Here is an 11,513-nt window from a genome sequence, read left to right as displayed (position 1 = left end):
AATCGCTCTGAATGAGCTGATAGTGAGAAGAGATTTAAACTGAACCTTAACTTCTTTAGCTTGACTTGTTGGACCTCACCATATGTATTCTGATTTATTGAGAAGTACAATTAAATTATTTAAGAAACAAATAATGGGAACTAGAAATAATTGCTGCTCGGAACAAAAGTTTGATATTCGGAATAAGTTAAAACAGCGATCAACATTCACTACAGGTATGTTTGAAAATTGACAATTGTTTCTTTTCTCTACTTGCCTTTCAGTAGCATGTTTCGTAATTAAATACATTAATATAACGTAATAAAATCAATATTTAATTAAATAGCGGTCACAATAAGTAGTGGTACGATGAAGTTCTCTAATCAAAACAACTAATTTTTCTTTGATTTTGTAGCGGTGGATTACTCGATTTCTTGGTCTTTGTGGTATTGCAGAAGTGTTGCTCAATTCAGTCATACTTCATGGAACGGCAAGTGCTGCAGAAGAAGATGAAGATAAGGTAGGTTTAAATTTTAGCTACATGCATGTATATGGATTTTTATACAACTTCTTATTGTGCAAACTTATTGTAACTGTAATTATCCATGATAAATGTTCTTCGCCCAGTCTTGCAACCGTCATCTTTTTGGTCCTTATGGTTTGCCAAAAATACATTTTTCTTGTAATATAATACAACAGCCAACTCGAAAAATGTACATTTTTCCTTTCATTTTATTACATAAGTATAACTGTGAGCAAATCAATTTTTCATAATCCCATGAATGATACAATTTTAGTAAGAGAAATTCGCCTTGAAATCGTCGGTGTGGTAGATCAGAACATCCTTGAAGTACATGTTCTTGGTGTAGAAGTAGCTGAAGTCGATGTCACGGTCGAACGGATATCCGAACGGCAGCTCGTCGATGTACTTCGAGCCAGAGCCAACACCGCACGAGTACGTGTAGTCGTAGGTCGAGAACTGCTGCACCTTCGGGGCGTAGTACGGGGTCACGATGAAGTAGAACGTCATCTCGTAGCCGCTTGGGAGACCCTTCGGCAACAGCAGACGGTCGGGGAAACCGCAGTGTGCCTCGGAGTTGTCCAGGACGAATTTCTCACCACCGTTGTAGGCGGTCAGGATCTTCTTGTACAGCTCGGTGTAGGTCGTGCGATCGCGGACGCTGTAGTAGAAGTCGCGCGAGTTGCGGACGATCGTGTTCTTGCCAGCGACAAAGTCGTACAGGTACTGGTCAACCTCGACGAAGTATTTCTTCAGGTACTGCAGTTCCTTGAAGTCGTAGAACTTGGGACCCAAGTACACGCGGACTACTCCCTTGCCGGCAAACTCGGAGAACACATCCAGGGTGTAGGAGAATGGCTTGTGGTTGATGCGCTTCTGACGGGCGAACACCGAGAAGTCGAAGAACTTCTCACTGGAAGACTTCAACGGAACGACGTTGCTGACATCCGAATCGTAGTACTCGAAGTAGGTCTGGAGCTTGTCGAACACAACGCTCTTGATCTCCACGCCCTTGAAGTACAGCTCCTCGTAGGTGTACGGCTGCAGGTAGCTCTTGAACTGGTAGTAGAAGGTCAGGAAGCGGTTGTACAACTGGTAGAAGAAGGGATCGCGCATCGAGGTTTCGAAGTGCATGAGGGCGCTCGGGAAGTACTTGGCGAACTTCGCTCCACCGCTGTACAGCTGGCGGGCAACGATTTCCAGATATCCGAAGTAGTCCTTGTCCACGCTGTCGGGGTTGGCGAAGATCATGTTTCCGACGTATTCAACCGACTCTGGCTTACGTAGATCGATCTTGGATCCATCCTCCAGGTAGTAGTAGCCCTTGTCGATCACCTGACGAATGCGGAGTTCGTAATCCTTTAGCAGGTTCACCTGGTAGTAGAAGTCCTTAGACACCGAGTAGTAGTCGTTGCGCACGAAGAACGGAATGCCGTTGTAGTAGCTAAGCTTGGCCCAGTAGCCAGTCTTGATCGGGAACTCGTAGTCGAACTCCTCAATCGGTCCCAGGAAGTTGACCTGACGTTCCAGATAGTAACGGGCAATCAGCTGCTGGTACATGTACGCGTACAGCTCTCCGCGACGGTCCTTGTACAGGTTGAACTTGTCAGTGCCGATGAAGTACGGGTAGTCGATCATGAAGTAGTAGTAGTACGCGTTCAGGCCTATATCCTCAGTGAAGTACGACAGCTTGTCCTCGCCGTAGTACTCAACGGGGTAGGTGGCGGTGTAGTTGGAGTAGACCACGTTGTACTTGCCGTTGCTGACGAAGCCGAACTTCTGGTCGTACAGCTTGCGGAACGTGACACTGTGAATGACGTCCGTGTTGAAGAAGTAGTACGGGTAGATTTCGTAGATGGCCGGAAGGACGAAGCCCTGCAGCTGCGGGTGGTGGAAGACGGCCATGGTCACAGCGTGGATGAACATGCCCTCGTTCACATTCTCGCGAGCCCAGACAACGTTCTTGTAGAAGGTGTCGAAGTCCACAGAGTTGTAGAAGAAGTTGAACAGGTAGTAAGTCTGCTTCATGTACTCCTGGTTGTAGATGGTGAAAAGCTCTCCCTTGCCCAGGTAGCCAGCCTTGTAGTAGTTGAAGAACTCAACCACTTCTTGGTAGTTCTGTAGAAACAAACACCATTAAGTGATGAAACCTAAAAACTATTTTATTGGACGCCAACCATCTACTTACCACATATTTCCTCTCATCGGTGACGTAGGACTTGGTGTACGGGAAGTACTCCTCGAACTGCAGCGGAAGATGAATGTTCCTCAGCACCTCGAAGAAGAACTTCTGCTTGAACAGGAAGTCCTTGTCGGCTGTGGTAACGAAAACGGCACATGAACCCGTGAACAGTCGTAACACAGGTGAGGCACAGACTCTACTTACCATATTTCACACCGGTCACGGGTTGCGAAGCGGGATAGTAAGCACCGCTGGCCAAGGCGACCAGGCCAAGTGCAATGGCTACGACAGTCAGTCTCATCTTCTGCTCTCCTTTGTGGACACCACACTGTGAGTGAGGATGAGCTGGAGGATTCCCGTTTTATACCCAAATGCAGCAGATACCTTATCAGAACCTCGTCACCTTGCCTTTGGTTGTATTCTGCAACGTTGATAGGAATGTTTTGTGAGTTCTTCTCACATTCGTTCTCATACGATTGTTTCTATGCTCTTTGATAATAGTTGAGCTTGCATGGTTTTTTTCTGGAATGCAAAGCTGTAATACCTCATATCAATAACTGCTGGAAGAAAAAAATGTGAAGATGATTGCAAATGTATTAATCATCTTTCGGATTCGTGCCCAATGTTTACTTCACCTGTTCCCTTTGGTTCGTAGTATTTTTTTGTTTGTAACCTTGAAAAATTATTGAAGGAGAGTATAGGCACTAAGATTGTTTAGCATCCATCAGCCACATATTTGCTTGAGGATTTATTAATGTTGTTGCTAACGACGAAGAAACTCGTGCATCATGTCCGTTCTTACAAGAAAAGAATTCATTCTTGTTTATAAGTACTATCAATCATCATCAATGTGCTAAAATTGATAGAAGATAAATGAACTAAGAAATAATTCCTGTAGAATCTGGATACACTACATCAAGCGATACTACTTTTGAGCGATGGTGTTCAACCTAATTCTCAAAATCCTCCTCAAGCATAGATCATATCAAATTTTTTACTACCTTTTCAGTAACAAGAGCCTATCCTTTGGCTATCTTGGTGTGTGCCAAAAATATGTCATTTTATTAATTAAAACTCCTTACCACAACATGAAGCATAAAATTTCTTCTTTTGGCATATGCATGTAATCAGTATATAATGCATTATTTTGGCAAGGTAGCTCTTACGTTGCATTATTATGGCGGTGGAGATAAGCCGGAGTTTGGTACGGACTTGACTAGAGATAAGCACGCCTATGCACGCGAATGAGCGAATAGCCTGCGATCAATACACGGATGTGCAGATTAAAAGACCATCTCAGGTTCATTAACCTGAACACTACCAGCATGCACAATTATGATGTGCAGAGCCAAAAATAAGTGTTTTCTGATTACATGATTAAGGTACATTGCTCTGGGCAATTGGAATTGGCTGGCTTTAGCGACGTATTTGGAATGACATAATCATTGTGAATTTGTACTTGATTATGCTTCAATTAATCTACCCATAGAGATCAATGAAGAGTACTTTTTGTGAGAATCACGATGAAGGTTATTTTAATTTTTTTGAAACGCTGTGTTCTTTGTAGAATCTTATCCTCAAAATTTTAAACGTTTTTAGTGCTAATCACTGCAATATTGATGCCGGCCAACAAGTGGCTTGCTAAACTTATTGATACCCAGTAGTTGGATAAAGTCATCACTGCGGGGAAACTATCTGGACAAGACTTGAACCTCAGTTCGGCCGTGTGAAGTTCAGCGCCGATACCGCCTCGTACACCGGACCGCACTGTCTATGTAACTTAAATGATAGCATTTAAAAACTAATAAAAACTAATGAAACAAAAACACTTAATTCAGTCAACTTTATAATCCTTTCCATTTTCTGTTTTCGTTCATTTCACATGTCAAATAACACGAAATCAAGAGCAACAAGATTGCGAAGGATAAATTACTGGAGGTTGTACGGTGTCACTACATCCGCCGTACTCTTACTCAGCAGCTTCATCCTGACATGAGTGAATCGGGAGCATTCGAAGAGGGCATGAGCCACAGATTCGGGAACACTTGGGCAACGAGTGCAGTTCGGGGAGGTTTTGAACCTCATTATATGCTAAAACTCATGAAGAAATACGTGTCCTTGCATAAATTGCGACATACGGAAGTTGACATTACCATATTTGCGCCAAATTGTGCGAAGAACAGATATTGAGAATCACACGGTAACTCTATCGCTTGAATCGGCTCGACCCATCGTGTAGCACGCCGACATACCTGTCTCTTTCCTTGTCTCAAAGAAGGCCGGTGTCCAGATTCAACGATCGCGACCACCAGCTTTCACTTGCCGCATTTTGATCCTTGGCGGTTGCACATAAGCCGAGCTACCTGTATGTATGTTGCAAAGTATAGGGCCCAGAATGACCCATACGGAGCACCTGCCGACAAACGGCGCCTGGCTGGGTCTAAATCGGTGTAATAATTAATTCGCCTGTCTTCGAACCAGCTGCGAAGGATCCATTGCTGATGAACACAATCATTTCCTGGAGCACAAAGGACTTCGCTTACCAACTTGCAGAATTGAAGGCATTTTCTTATGTCCAGAGAGACAAGTAATAGGGGGGTCACGGTGGTTTGTGCACCCGATCGTCATCGCGTTCTTGCCGGCCTCAACAACTTTGCTCACGTACTGTAGAACGCCACTTCCGAAATCCATACTGCACCTGGGACAGCTGGGGAGTATCATTGTTCTATAGATGTTCAAGATCCAACTATTTTTTCAATGGGTCGCACCTATGATGCAACCCCTGGAAGTTTTCATTATTTCGGAAACAAGTATTGACGTTTCCAATCCTTCCGAAATTGGGCTCGATCAAAACATGACTGGTAAATCCGTCGTAAGACCTTCGGATGAACGGGATATGGATCCAATACTATGTCGGGTTCAAGAAGTCACTCGAACAGGAGCTCTAACTGGAAAGAATTCATCGATAATTTTCACCAGGATCGTTGGTTCTCTTTCCCGCGAGGGCCAGCTACCTAACAACTGTGTCATTACGATACAATGTCATCGTGAAAGACTTTTTCCCGCATCAAATCGACAAGTTCATTCATCCAGTCCCGTTTGCTACTTTGAATAGCCTTTTTCGGATCGTATTCGATTATGGTGGGTGCACGCTCTGTTACGTCGGTCAATTGCCGTAGGCTTTGAACAGCTTACCGGCATTCTTGCATCAGTAGCTTCAGTCCATCAGTGTTCAGTACATTCGCGATCGTGTATGGTATAGCGGAAACAAAACGTGTTCGGTCGAGCGAGCCTGGCTAGTTAGGAAACGAGGGTTTTTGTAGATAGAGCAAACGCCACGAATCTTACAGCCACTAACGCTTAAACGAATCTGTCCGGATTAAAGCTGCTAGCTTTCCATCTACCGCTATCCTGACGAACCGCTATCCTCCTCCTGGAGCTCCTGGCCGCTGTGATTACGTTGTGTGTTGGTAATTTAGCTCAATTCCTGGTGGGAGTAACAGGGAACTGGACCCGGGAACTGGACGAGGTCGGAGCTTCCAGAAAGGTAATTAGCTTCACCATGCCCATACGTGGAGGCGAAGCAGCAGATGTAAACGATTCTCGCGACTTGAGCAGTCACCAGGCCAGATAAAGAGCTATTCCATACATTCCATTCCATTGATCGGGCGTGAACCAGTCTCAAATACCTTATTGGAAGTATCCAACGCCCAGGACGCGTTGCCTTCCTTCTCGCGGGGTCACCACAGTGCCGGGTAAAATCCCATCCTAAAGGCATCCACCCGTAGTTAGAACTGACTATCCAACTACGTGGCATCGGCAAGTTTAGAAACCAAGTGACCTACAAGGTCGTTATGTCAAAAAGAAGAAGAAGCTTAAAACGACGTTGAGCCGCTAGACATCACTTAACTCTTAGTTTCTGTTAGAGTTTCTTGTAGTTCTTGTTCGAAATAGTTTTTTGAACGATGAGATATTTAGACGAAAAGATCACTCGGTTAACGGAGTCATTTGGTATGCCTGGCGTCTTGGAGTATGAGCCAGTTCACTGTTTATCCTGTCACTGATAAGAACAAGATGAGATCCGGTGATAGAGCGGACAGCGGCGCCACGGCAGTACAAATCCCATCCGGATCGTTCCTCTGTAGTAAAAATCAACTGTCCAGCTGTCAACAGCTGTCAAATCAACAAGAAGGAGAAGCGAATAAGTTGTGTGTTTCCGCTCATTAGAAGAATTTCTAAAGAAGAAAATCGGAGAAAAGCCTGTTGGGACAATCAGTGACCCAACAAAACGTCTGGCCTGGTATGTCTGATGCCTGTCGTGTTGTACCTCGTGCCTGATGTGTTGCAAAAGAAGTTGATACATCATTGCATCAACTTCTTTACTATCAATTATCATGTAGGTGACAGTGGGAGCGTGACTTGATCGCCAACAACTCCTGACAAGTTCCCATGAAGATTCCTAATATCATTCAATTGAAATCAGAAGAACGAATTGAAATAATTTTAAAGCAAACAAATGTTTATTCAAGTATCATGTTAGATTTTCAGAAATATCGTATCAAATATTTAGTATGGGACGTATGGCTTGACTTCATCGGAATGGTAAATGGTAACATCCTTGAAGTACATGTTCTTGGTGTAGAAGTAGCTGAAGTCGATGTCACGGTCGAACGGATATCCGAACGGCAGCTCGTCGATGTACTTCGAGCCAGAGCCAACACCACACGAGTACGTGTAGTCGTAGGTCGAGAACTGCTGCACCTTCGGGGCGTAGTACGGGGTCACGATGAAGTAGAACGTCATCTCGTAGCCACTCGGGAGACCCTTCGGCAACAGCAGACGGTCGGGGAAGCCGCAGTGAGCCTCGGAGTTGTCCAGGACGAATTTCTCACCACCGTTGTAGGCGGTCAGGATCTTCTTGTACAGCTCGGTGTAGGTCGTGCGATCGCGCACGCTGTAGTAGAAGTCGCGCGAGTTGCGGACGATCGTGTTCTTGCCAGCGACAAAGTCGTACAGGTACTGGTCAACCTCGACGAAGTATTTCTTCAGGTACTGCAGTTCCTTGAAGTCGTAGAACTTGGGGCCCAAGTACACGCGGACTACTCCCTTGCCGGCGAACTCGGAGAACACATCCAGGGTGTAGGAGAATGGCTTGTGGTTGATGCGCTTCTGACGGGCGAACACCGAGAAGTCGAAGAACTTCTCACTGGAAGACTTCAACGGAACGACGTTGCTGACATCCGAATCGTAGTACTCGAAGTAGGTCTGGAGCTTGTCGAACACAACGCTCTTGATCTCCACGCCCTTGAAGTACAGCTCCTCGTAGGTGTACGGCTGCAGGTAGCTCTTGAACTGGTAGTAGAAGGTCAGGAAGCGGTTGTACAACTGGTAGAAGAAGGGATCGCGCATCGAGGTTTCGAAGTGCATGAGGGCGCTCGGGAAGTACTTGGCGAACTTCGCTCCACCGCTGTACAGCTGGCGGGCAACGATTTCCAGATATCCGAAGTAGTCCTTGTCCACGCTGTCGGGGTTGGCGAAGATCATGTTACCGACGTATTCAACCGACTCCGGCTTACGCAGATCGATCTTGGATCCATCCTCCAGGTAGTAGTAGCCCTTGTCGATCACCTGACGAATGCGGAGTTCGTAATCCTTTAGCAGGTTCACCTGGTAGTAGAAGTCCTTCGACACCGAGTAGTAGTCGTTGCGCACGAAGAACGGAATGCCGTTGTAGTAGCTAAGCTTGGCCCAGTAGCCAGTCTTGATCGGGAACTCGTAGTCGAACTCCTCAATCGGTCCCAGGAAGTTGACCTGACGTTCCAGATAGTAACGGGCAATCAGCTGCTGGTACATGTACGCGTACAGCTCTCCGCGACGGTCCTTGTACAGGTTGAACTTGTCAGTGCCGATGAAGTACGGGTAGTCGATCATGAAGTAGTAGTAGTACGCGTTCAGGCCGATATCCTCAGTGAAGTACGACAGCTTGTCCTCGCCGTAGTACTCAACGGGGTAGGTGGCGGTGTAGTTGGAGTAGACCACGTTGTACTTGCCGTTGCTGACGAAGCCGAACTTCTGGTCGTACAGCTTGCGGAACGTGACACTGTGAATGACGTCCGTGTTGAAGAAGTAGTACGGGTAGATTTCGTAGATGGCCGGCAGGACGAAGCCCTGCAGCTGCGGGTGGTGGAAGACGGCCATGGTCACAGCGTGGATGAACATGCCCTCGTTCACATTCTCGCGAGCCCAGACAACGTTCTTGTAGAAGGTGTCGAAGTCCACAGAGTTGTAGAAGAAGGTGAACAGCAAGTAGGTCTGCTTCATGTACTCCTGGCTGTAGATGGTGAAGAGCTCTCCCTTGCCCAGGTAGCCAGCCTTGTAGTAGTTGAAGAACTCAACCACTTCTTGGTAGTTCTGTAGAAACAAACACCATTAAGTGATGAAACCTAAAAACTATTTTATTGGACGCCAACCATCTACTTACCACATATTTGCTCTCATCGGTGACGTAGGACTTGGTGTACGGGAAGTACTCCTCGAACTGCAGCGGAAGATGAATGTTCCTCAGCACCTCGAAGAAGAACTTCTGCTTGAACAGGAAGTCCTTGTCGGCTGTGGTAACGAAAACGGCACATGAACCCGTGAACAGTCGTAACACAGGTGAGGCACAGACTCTACTTACCATATTTCACACCGGTCACGGGTTGCGAAGCGGGATAGTAAGCACCGCTGGCCAAGGCGACCAGGCCAAGTGCAATGGCTACGACAGTCAGTCTCATCTTCTGCTCTCCTTTGTGGACACCACACTGTGAGTGAGGATGAGCTGGAGGACTCCCGTTTTATACCCAAATGCAGCAGATACCTTATCAGAACCTCGTCACCTTGCCTTTGGTTGTATTCTGCAACGTTGATAGGAATGTTTTGTGAGTTCTTCTCACATTCGTTCTCATACGATTGTTTCTATGCTCTTTGATAATAGTTGAGCTTGCATGGTTTTTTTCTGGAATGCAAAGCTGTAATACCTCATATCAATAACTGCTGGAAGAAAAAAATGTAAAGATGATTGCAAATGTATTAATCATCTTTTGGATTCGTGCCCGGTGTTTACTTCACCTGGACGTGAGAGTTCATTTCGGTTCATAGACTTATTTGTAACCTTGAAAAGTTATTCAAGGACACCAAGAAAATCTTGTTATGAGTAGATTAGTAAAGTTATTGATTGATTTGAACTCAATTTTCGTTAGCTCTGACATTACAACTTCAGAAGGTGTTTGGCTACCATTTCTGGCTAGCTTGATGTAATTTACCCGTTGCTGGATTGTCGATCCCACTTACGATGAGACGACCCAAAAGAAGTTTGAGGCCAGTCTCACGTTTTTAACCATTCGTGCCGCTACCACTGTGTTAACAAGTCTACAACTATGTTTGTTTTTATTGATATAAAATGGTCGTTTTAGTGATCGTTTCAATATTAAAAAAAAACATGTTCGACTCATTGGCTTAGCTCTGTGGTAGAGGGAATATCAGCACCGGTCTGCATAAGGTAGAACAGGGGTTCAAATCCGATCCAGAACGTTCCTCTATAATGAGGATTGACTATCCAACTACGTGGTATCAGCAAGTCTAGTAAGCCATTAGGTGGCCGCGTGACTTGTGGGTCGGAAAGCCAAGAAGAGGAATCATCAGCCCGGTGGAGGATGACATCTCTGGAGGGGCCCCGAGCTTACTGGTGGTGTAGCAAAACATCCCGACGAGGTAGCAGTGTTCATCAGATGAGTGACCGTTACTCACGCTAGGTGTAGATGGTCACTCGACAAATCACGCTTGGGAAGGATAAAATACATTGAATCATCGAAATATTACAGAGAGAGGCGAATGTAGTCTCTAAGACTCAAAGCCTCTATAAATAAACGAAAAAAAAAAATCGAAATATTACCACCCTTACAAGGAACCTCCCCATGGTCAGCAGATTCTATGCGGTATGCACAACTGATTAAACCTAAGATATTTTTGCCCGGTAGATAGGCGACAGCGGCGCCGGTCTTCAAATGGCAGGACCGGGGTTCAAATTCCATCCGGAGTGTCCTCCCGTAGCGAGGACTGACTATCCAACTACGTGGTATCGGCAGTCTAGTAAGCCATTTCGATGGCCGGCATGACCTGAGAGGTCGTTAAGCCAAGAAGGAGAAGAAGACGTTAAAACACCTCCGGAAGGGAACAAAAATAAATGGGAATTTATAAAAATTACCGGAAAATTTATTCAACACTTTCCGGGAGTGTTAGGGATTGTTACCATTTTCTTAATTAGCAAGAAATGATTTTATTGTACATATTTAACATGTTGATGCTTAGCCCTTCTGACGGATTTAGCCTAGCGACGGGGGCGGATTTAGCCCTTCTTAGGCGTTAAGCGGCAATAGTGTTAGGGCCCTTAAAAGAAGGGCATCTTAATTCTACATGCTGTGATCCGGGGGCAATGAAATCCGCTTGTATATATCAATTCGTGTTAGGCTTCAGCTCGGGTTCTCTATAGATGTTGGTACCCCACGCGGCCGTCGAGTCCCATTATAGAAAAAACTGCCTCTGGATACTTTAAAGTGCATTTATCTATCCGAACAGCCAAAATAAAATTAATCAAACTGTATTCCATTATAATCAAGGAAATCATTTATTTCTGCGGATTTGCCGTAACATAATAAAATTAATTATTGCCTTAACAGAACTGATACAGACAACTGTTCTTTGTAATGAAAACAAAACTACAAGAGTTGGCTAAAATTTTTGTTATAGTAAGTAGTAATGAATAAAACACACGTTTTAAATATTTTTGTGTAA

The 11,513-nt window shown here is 45.2% G+C and overlaps 2 protein-coding genes across 4 annotated transcripts in view; one reads left to right on the top strand and one right to left on the bottom strand.

The window, feature by feature from the left end:
* Positions 1-11,513, top strand: part of LOC126556046 (digestive cysteine proteinase 1) — a 283,799-nt gene that overhangs the window by 150,188 nt on the left and 122,098 nt on the right. The gene's annotated exons all lie outside the window — the stretch shown is intronic.
* LOC126555977 (hexamerin-1.1-like) lies at positions 694-9,520 on the bottom strand. Of its 2 annotated transcripts, XM_050211130.1 has the most exons (4): positions 9,361-9,520; positions 9,163-9,290; positions 7,443-9,092; positions 694-967 (listed from the first exon to the last, which is right to left on the bottom strand). In XM_050211130.1, exons 1-4 carry the CDS (start codon positions 9,455-9,457, stop codon positions 773-775), a joined length of 2,070 nt encoding a protein of 689 aa, XP_050067087.1. In that variant the 5' UTR covers positions 9,458-9,520; the 3' UTR covers positions 694-772. The 2 variants fall into 2 exon arrangements, with proteins under 2 accessions (XP_050067087.1, XP_050067086.1); XM_050211129.1 differs by lacking the exons at positions 7,443-9,092; positions 9,163-9,290; positions 9,361-9,520 and adding exons at positions 2,688-2,815; positions 2,886-3,039 and having other exon boundaries at positions 694-2,617.

This window comes from Anopheles maculipalpis, chromosome 2RL, assembly GCF_943734695.1.
Source record: "Anopheles maculipalpis chromosome 2RL, idAnoMacuDA_375_x, whole genome shotgun sequence".
Classification (NCBI taxonomy): Eukaryota; Metazoa; Arthropoda; class Insecta; order Diptera; family Culicidae; genus Anopheles; species Anopheles maculipalpis.
The sequence above is the reverse complement of the archived record's forward strand: the minus strand, read 5'-3'. Positions and strand labels throughout refer to the sequence as shown.

Bases quoted from the DNA above. Each gene is read 5' to 3' on its own strand.
- LOC126555977 (XM_050211130.1), bottom strand. From the start codon at position 9,457: ATGAGACTGACTGTCGTAGCCATTGCACTTGGCCTGGTCGCCTTGGCC. The intron at 9,291-9,360 runs GTAAGTAGAGTC...TCGTTACCACAG, and splicing joins CGTGACCGGTGTGAAATATG to CCGACAAGGACTTCCTGTTC. The intron at 9,093-9,162 runs GTAAGTAGATGG...TTGTTTCTACAG, and splicing joins CCGATGAGAGCAAATATGTG to AACTACCAAGAAGTGGTTGA.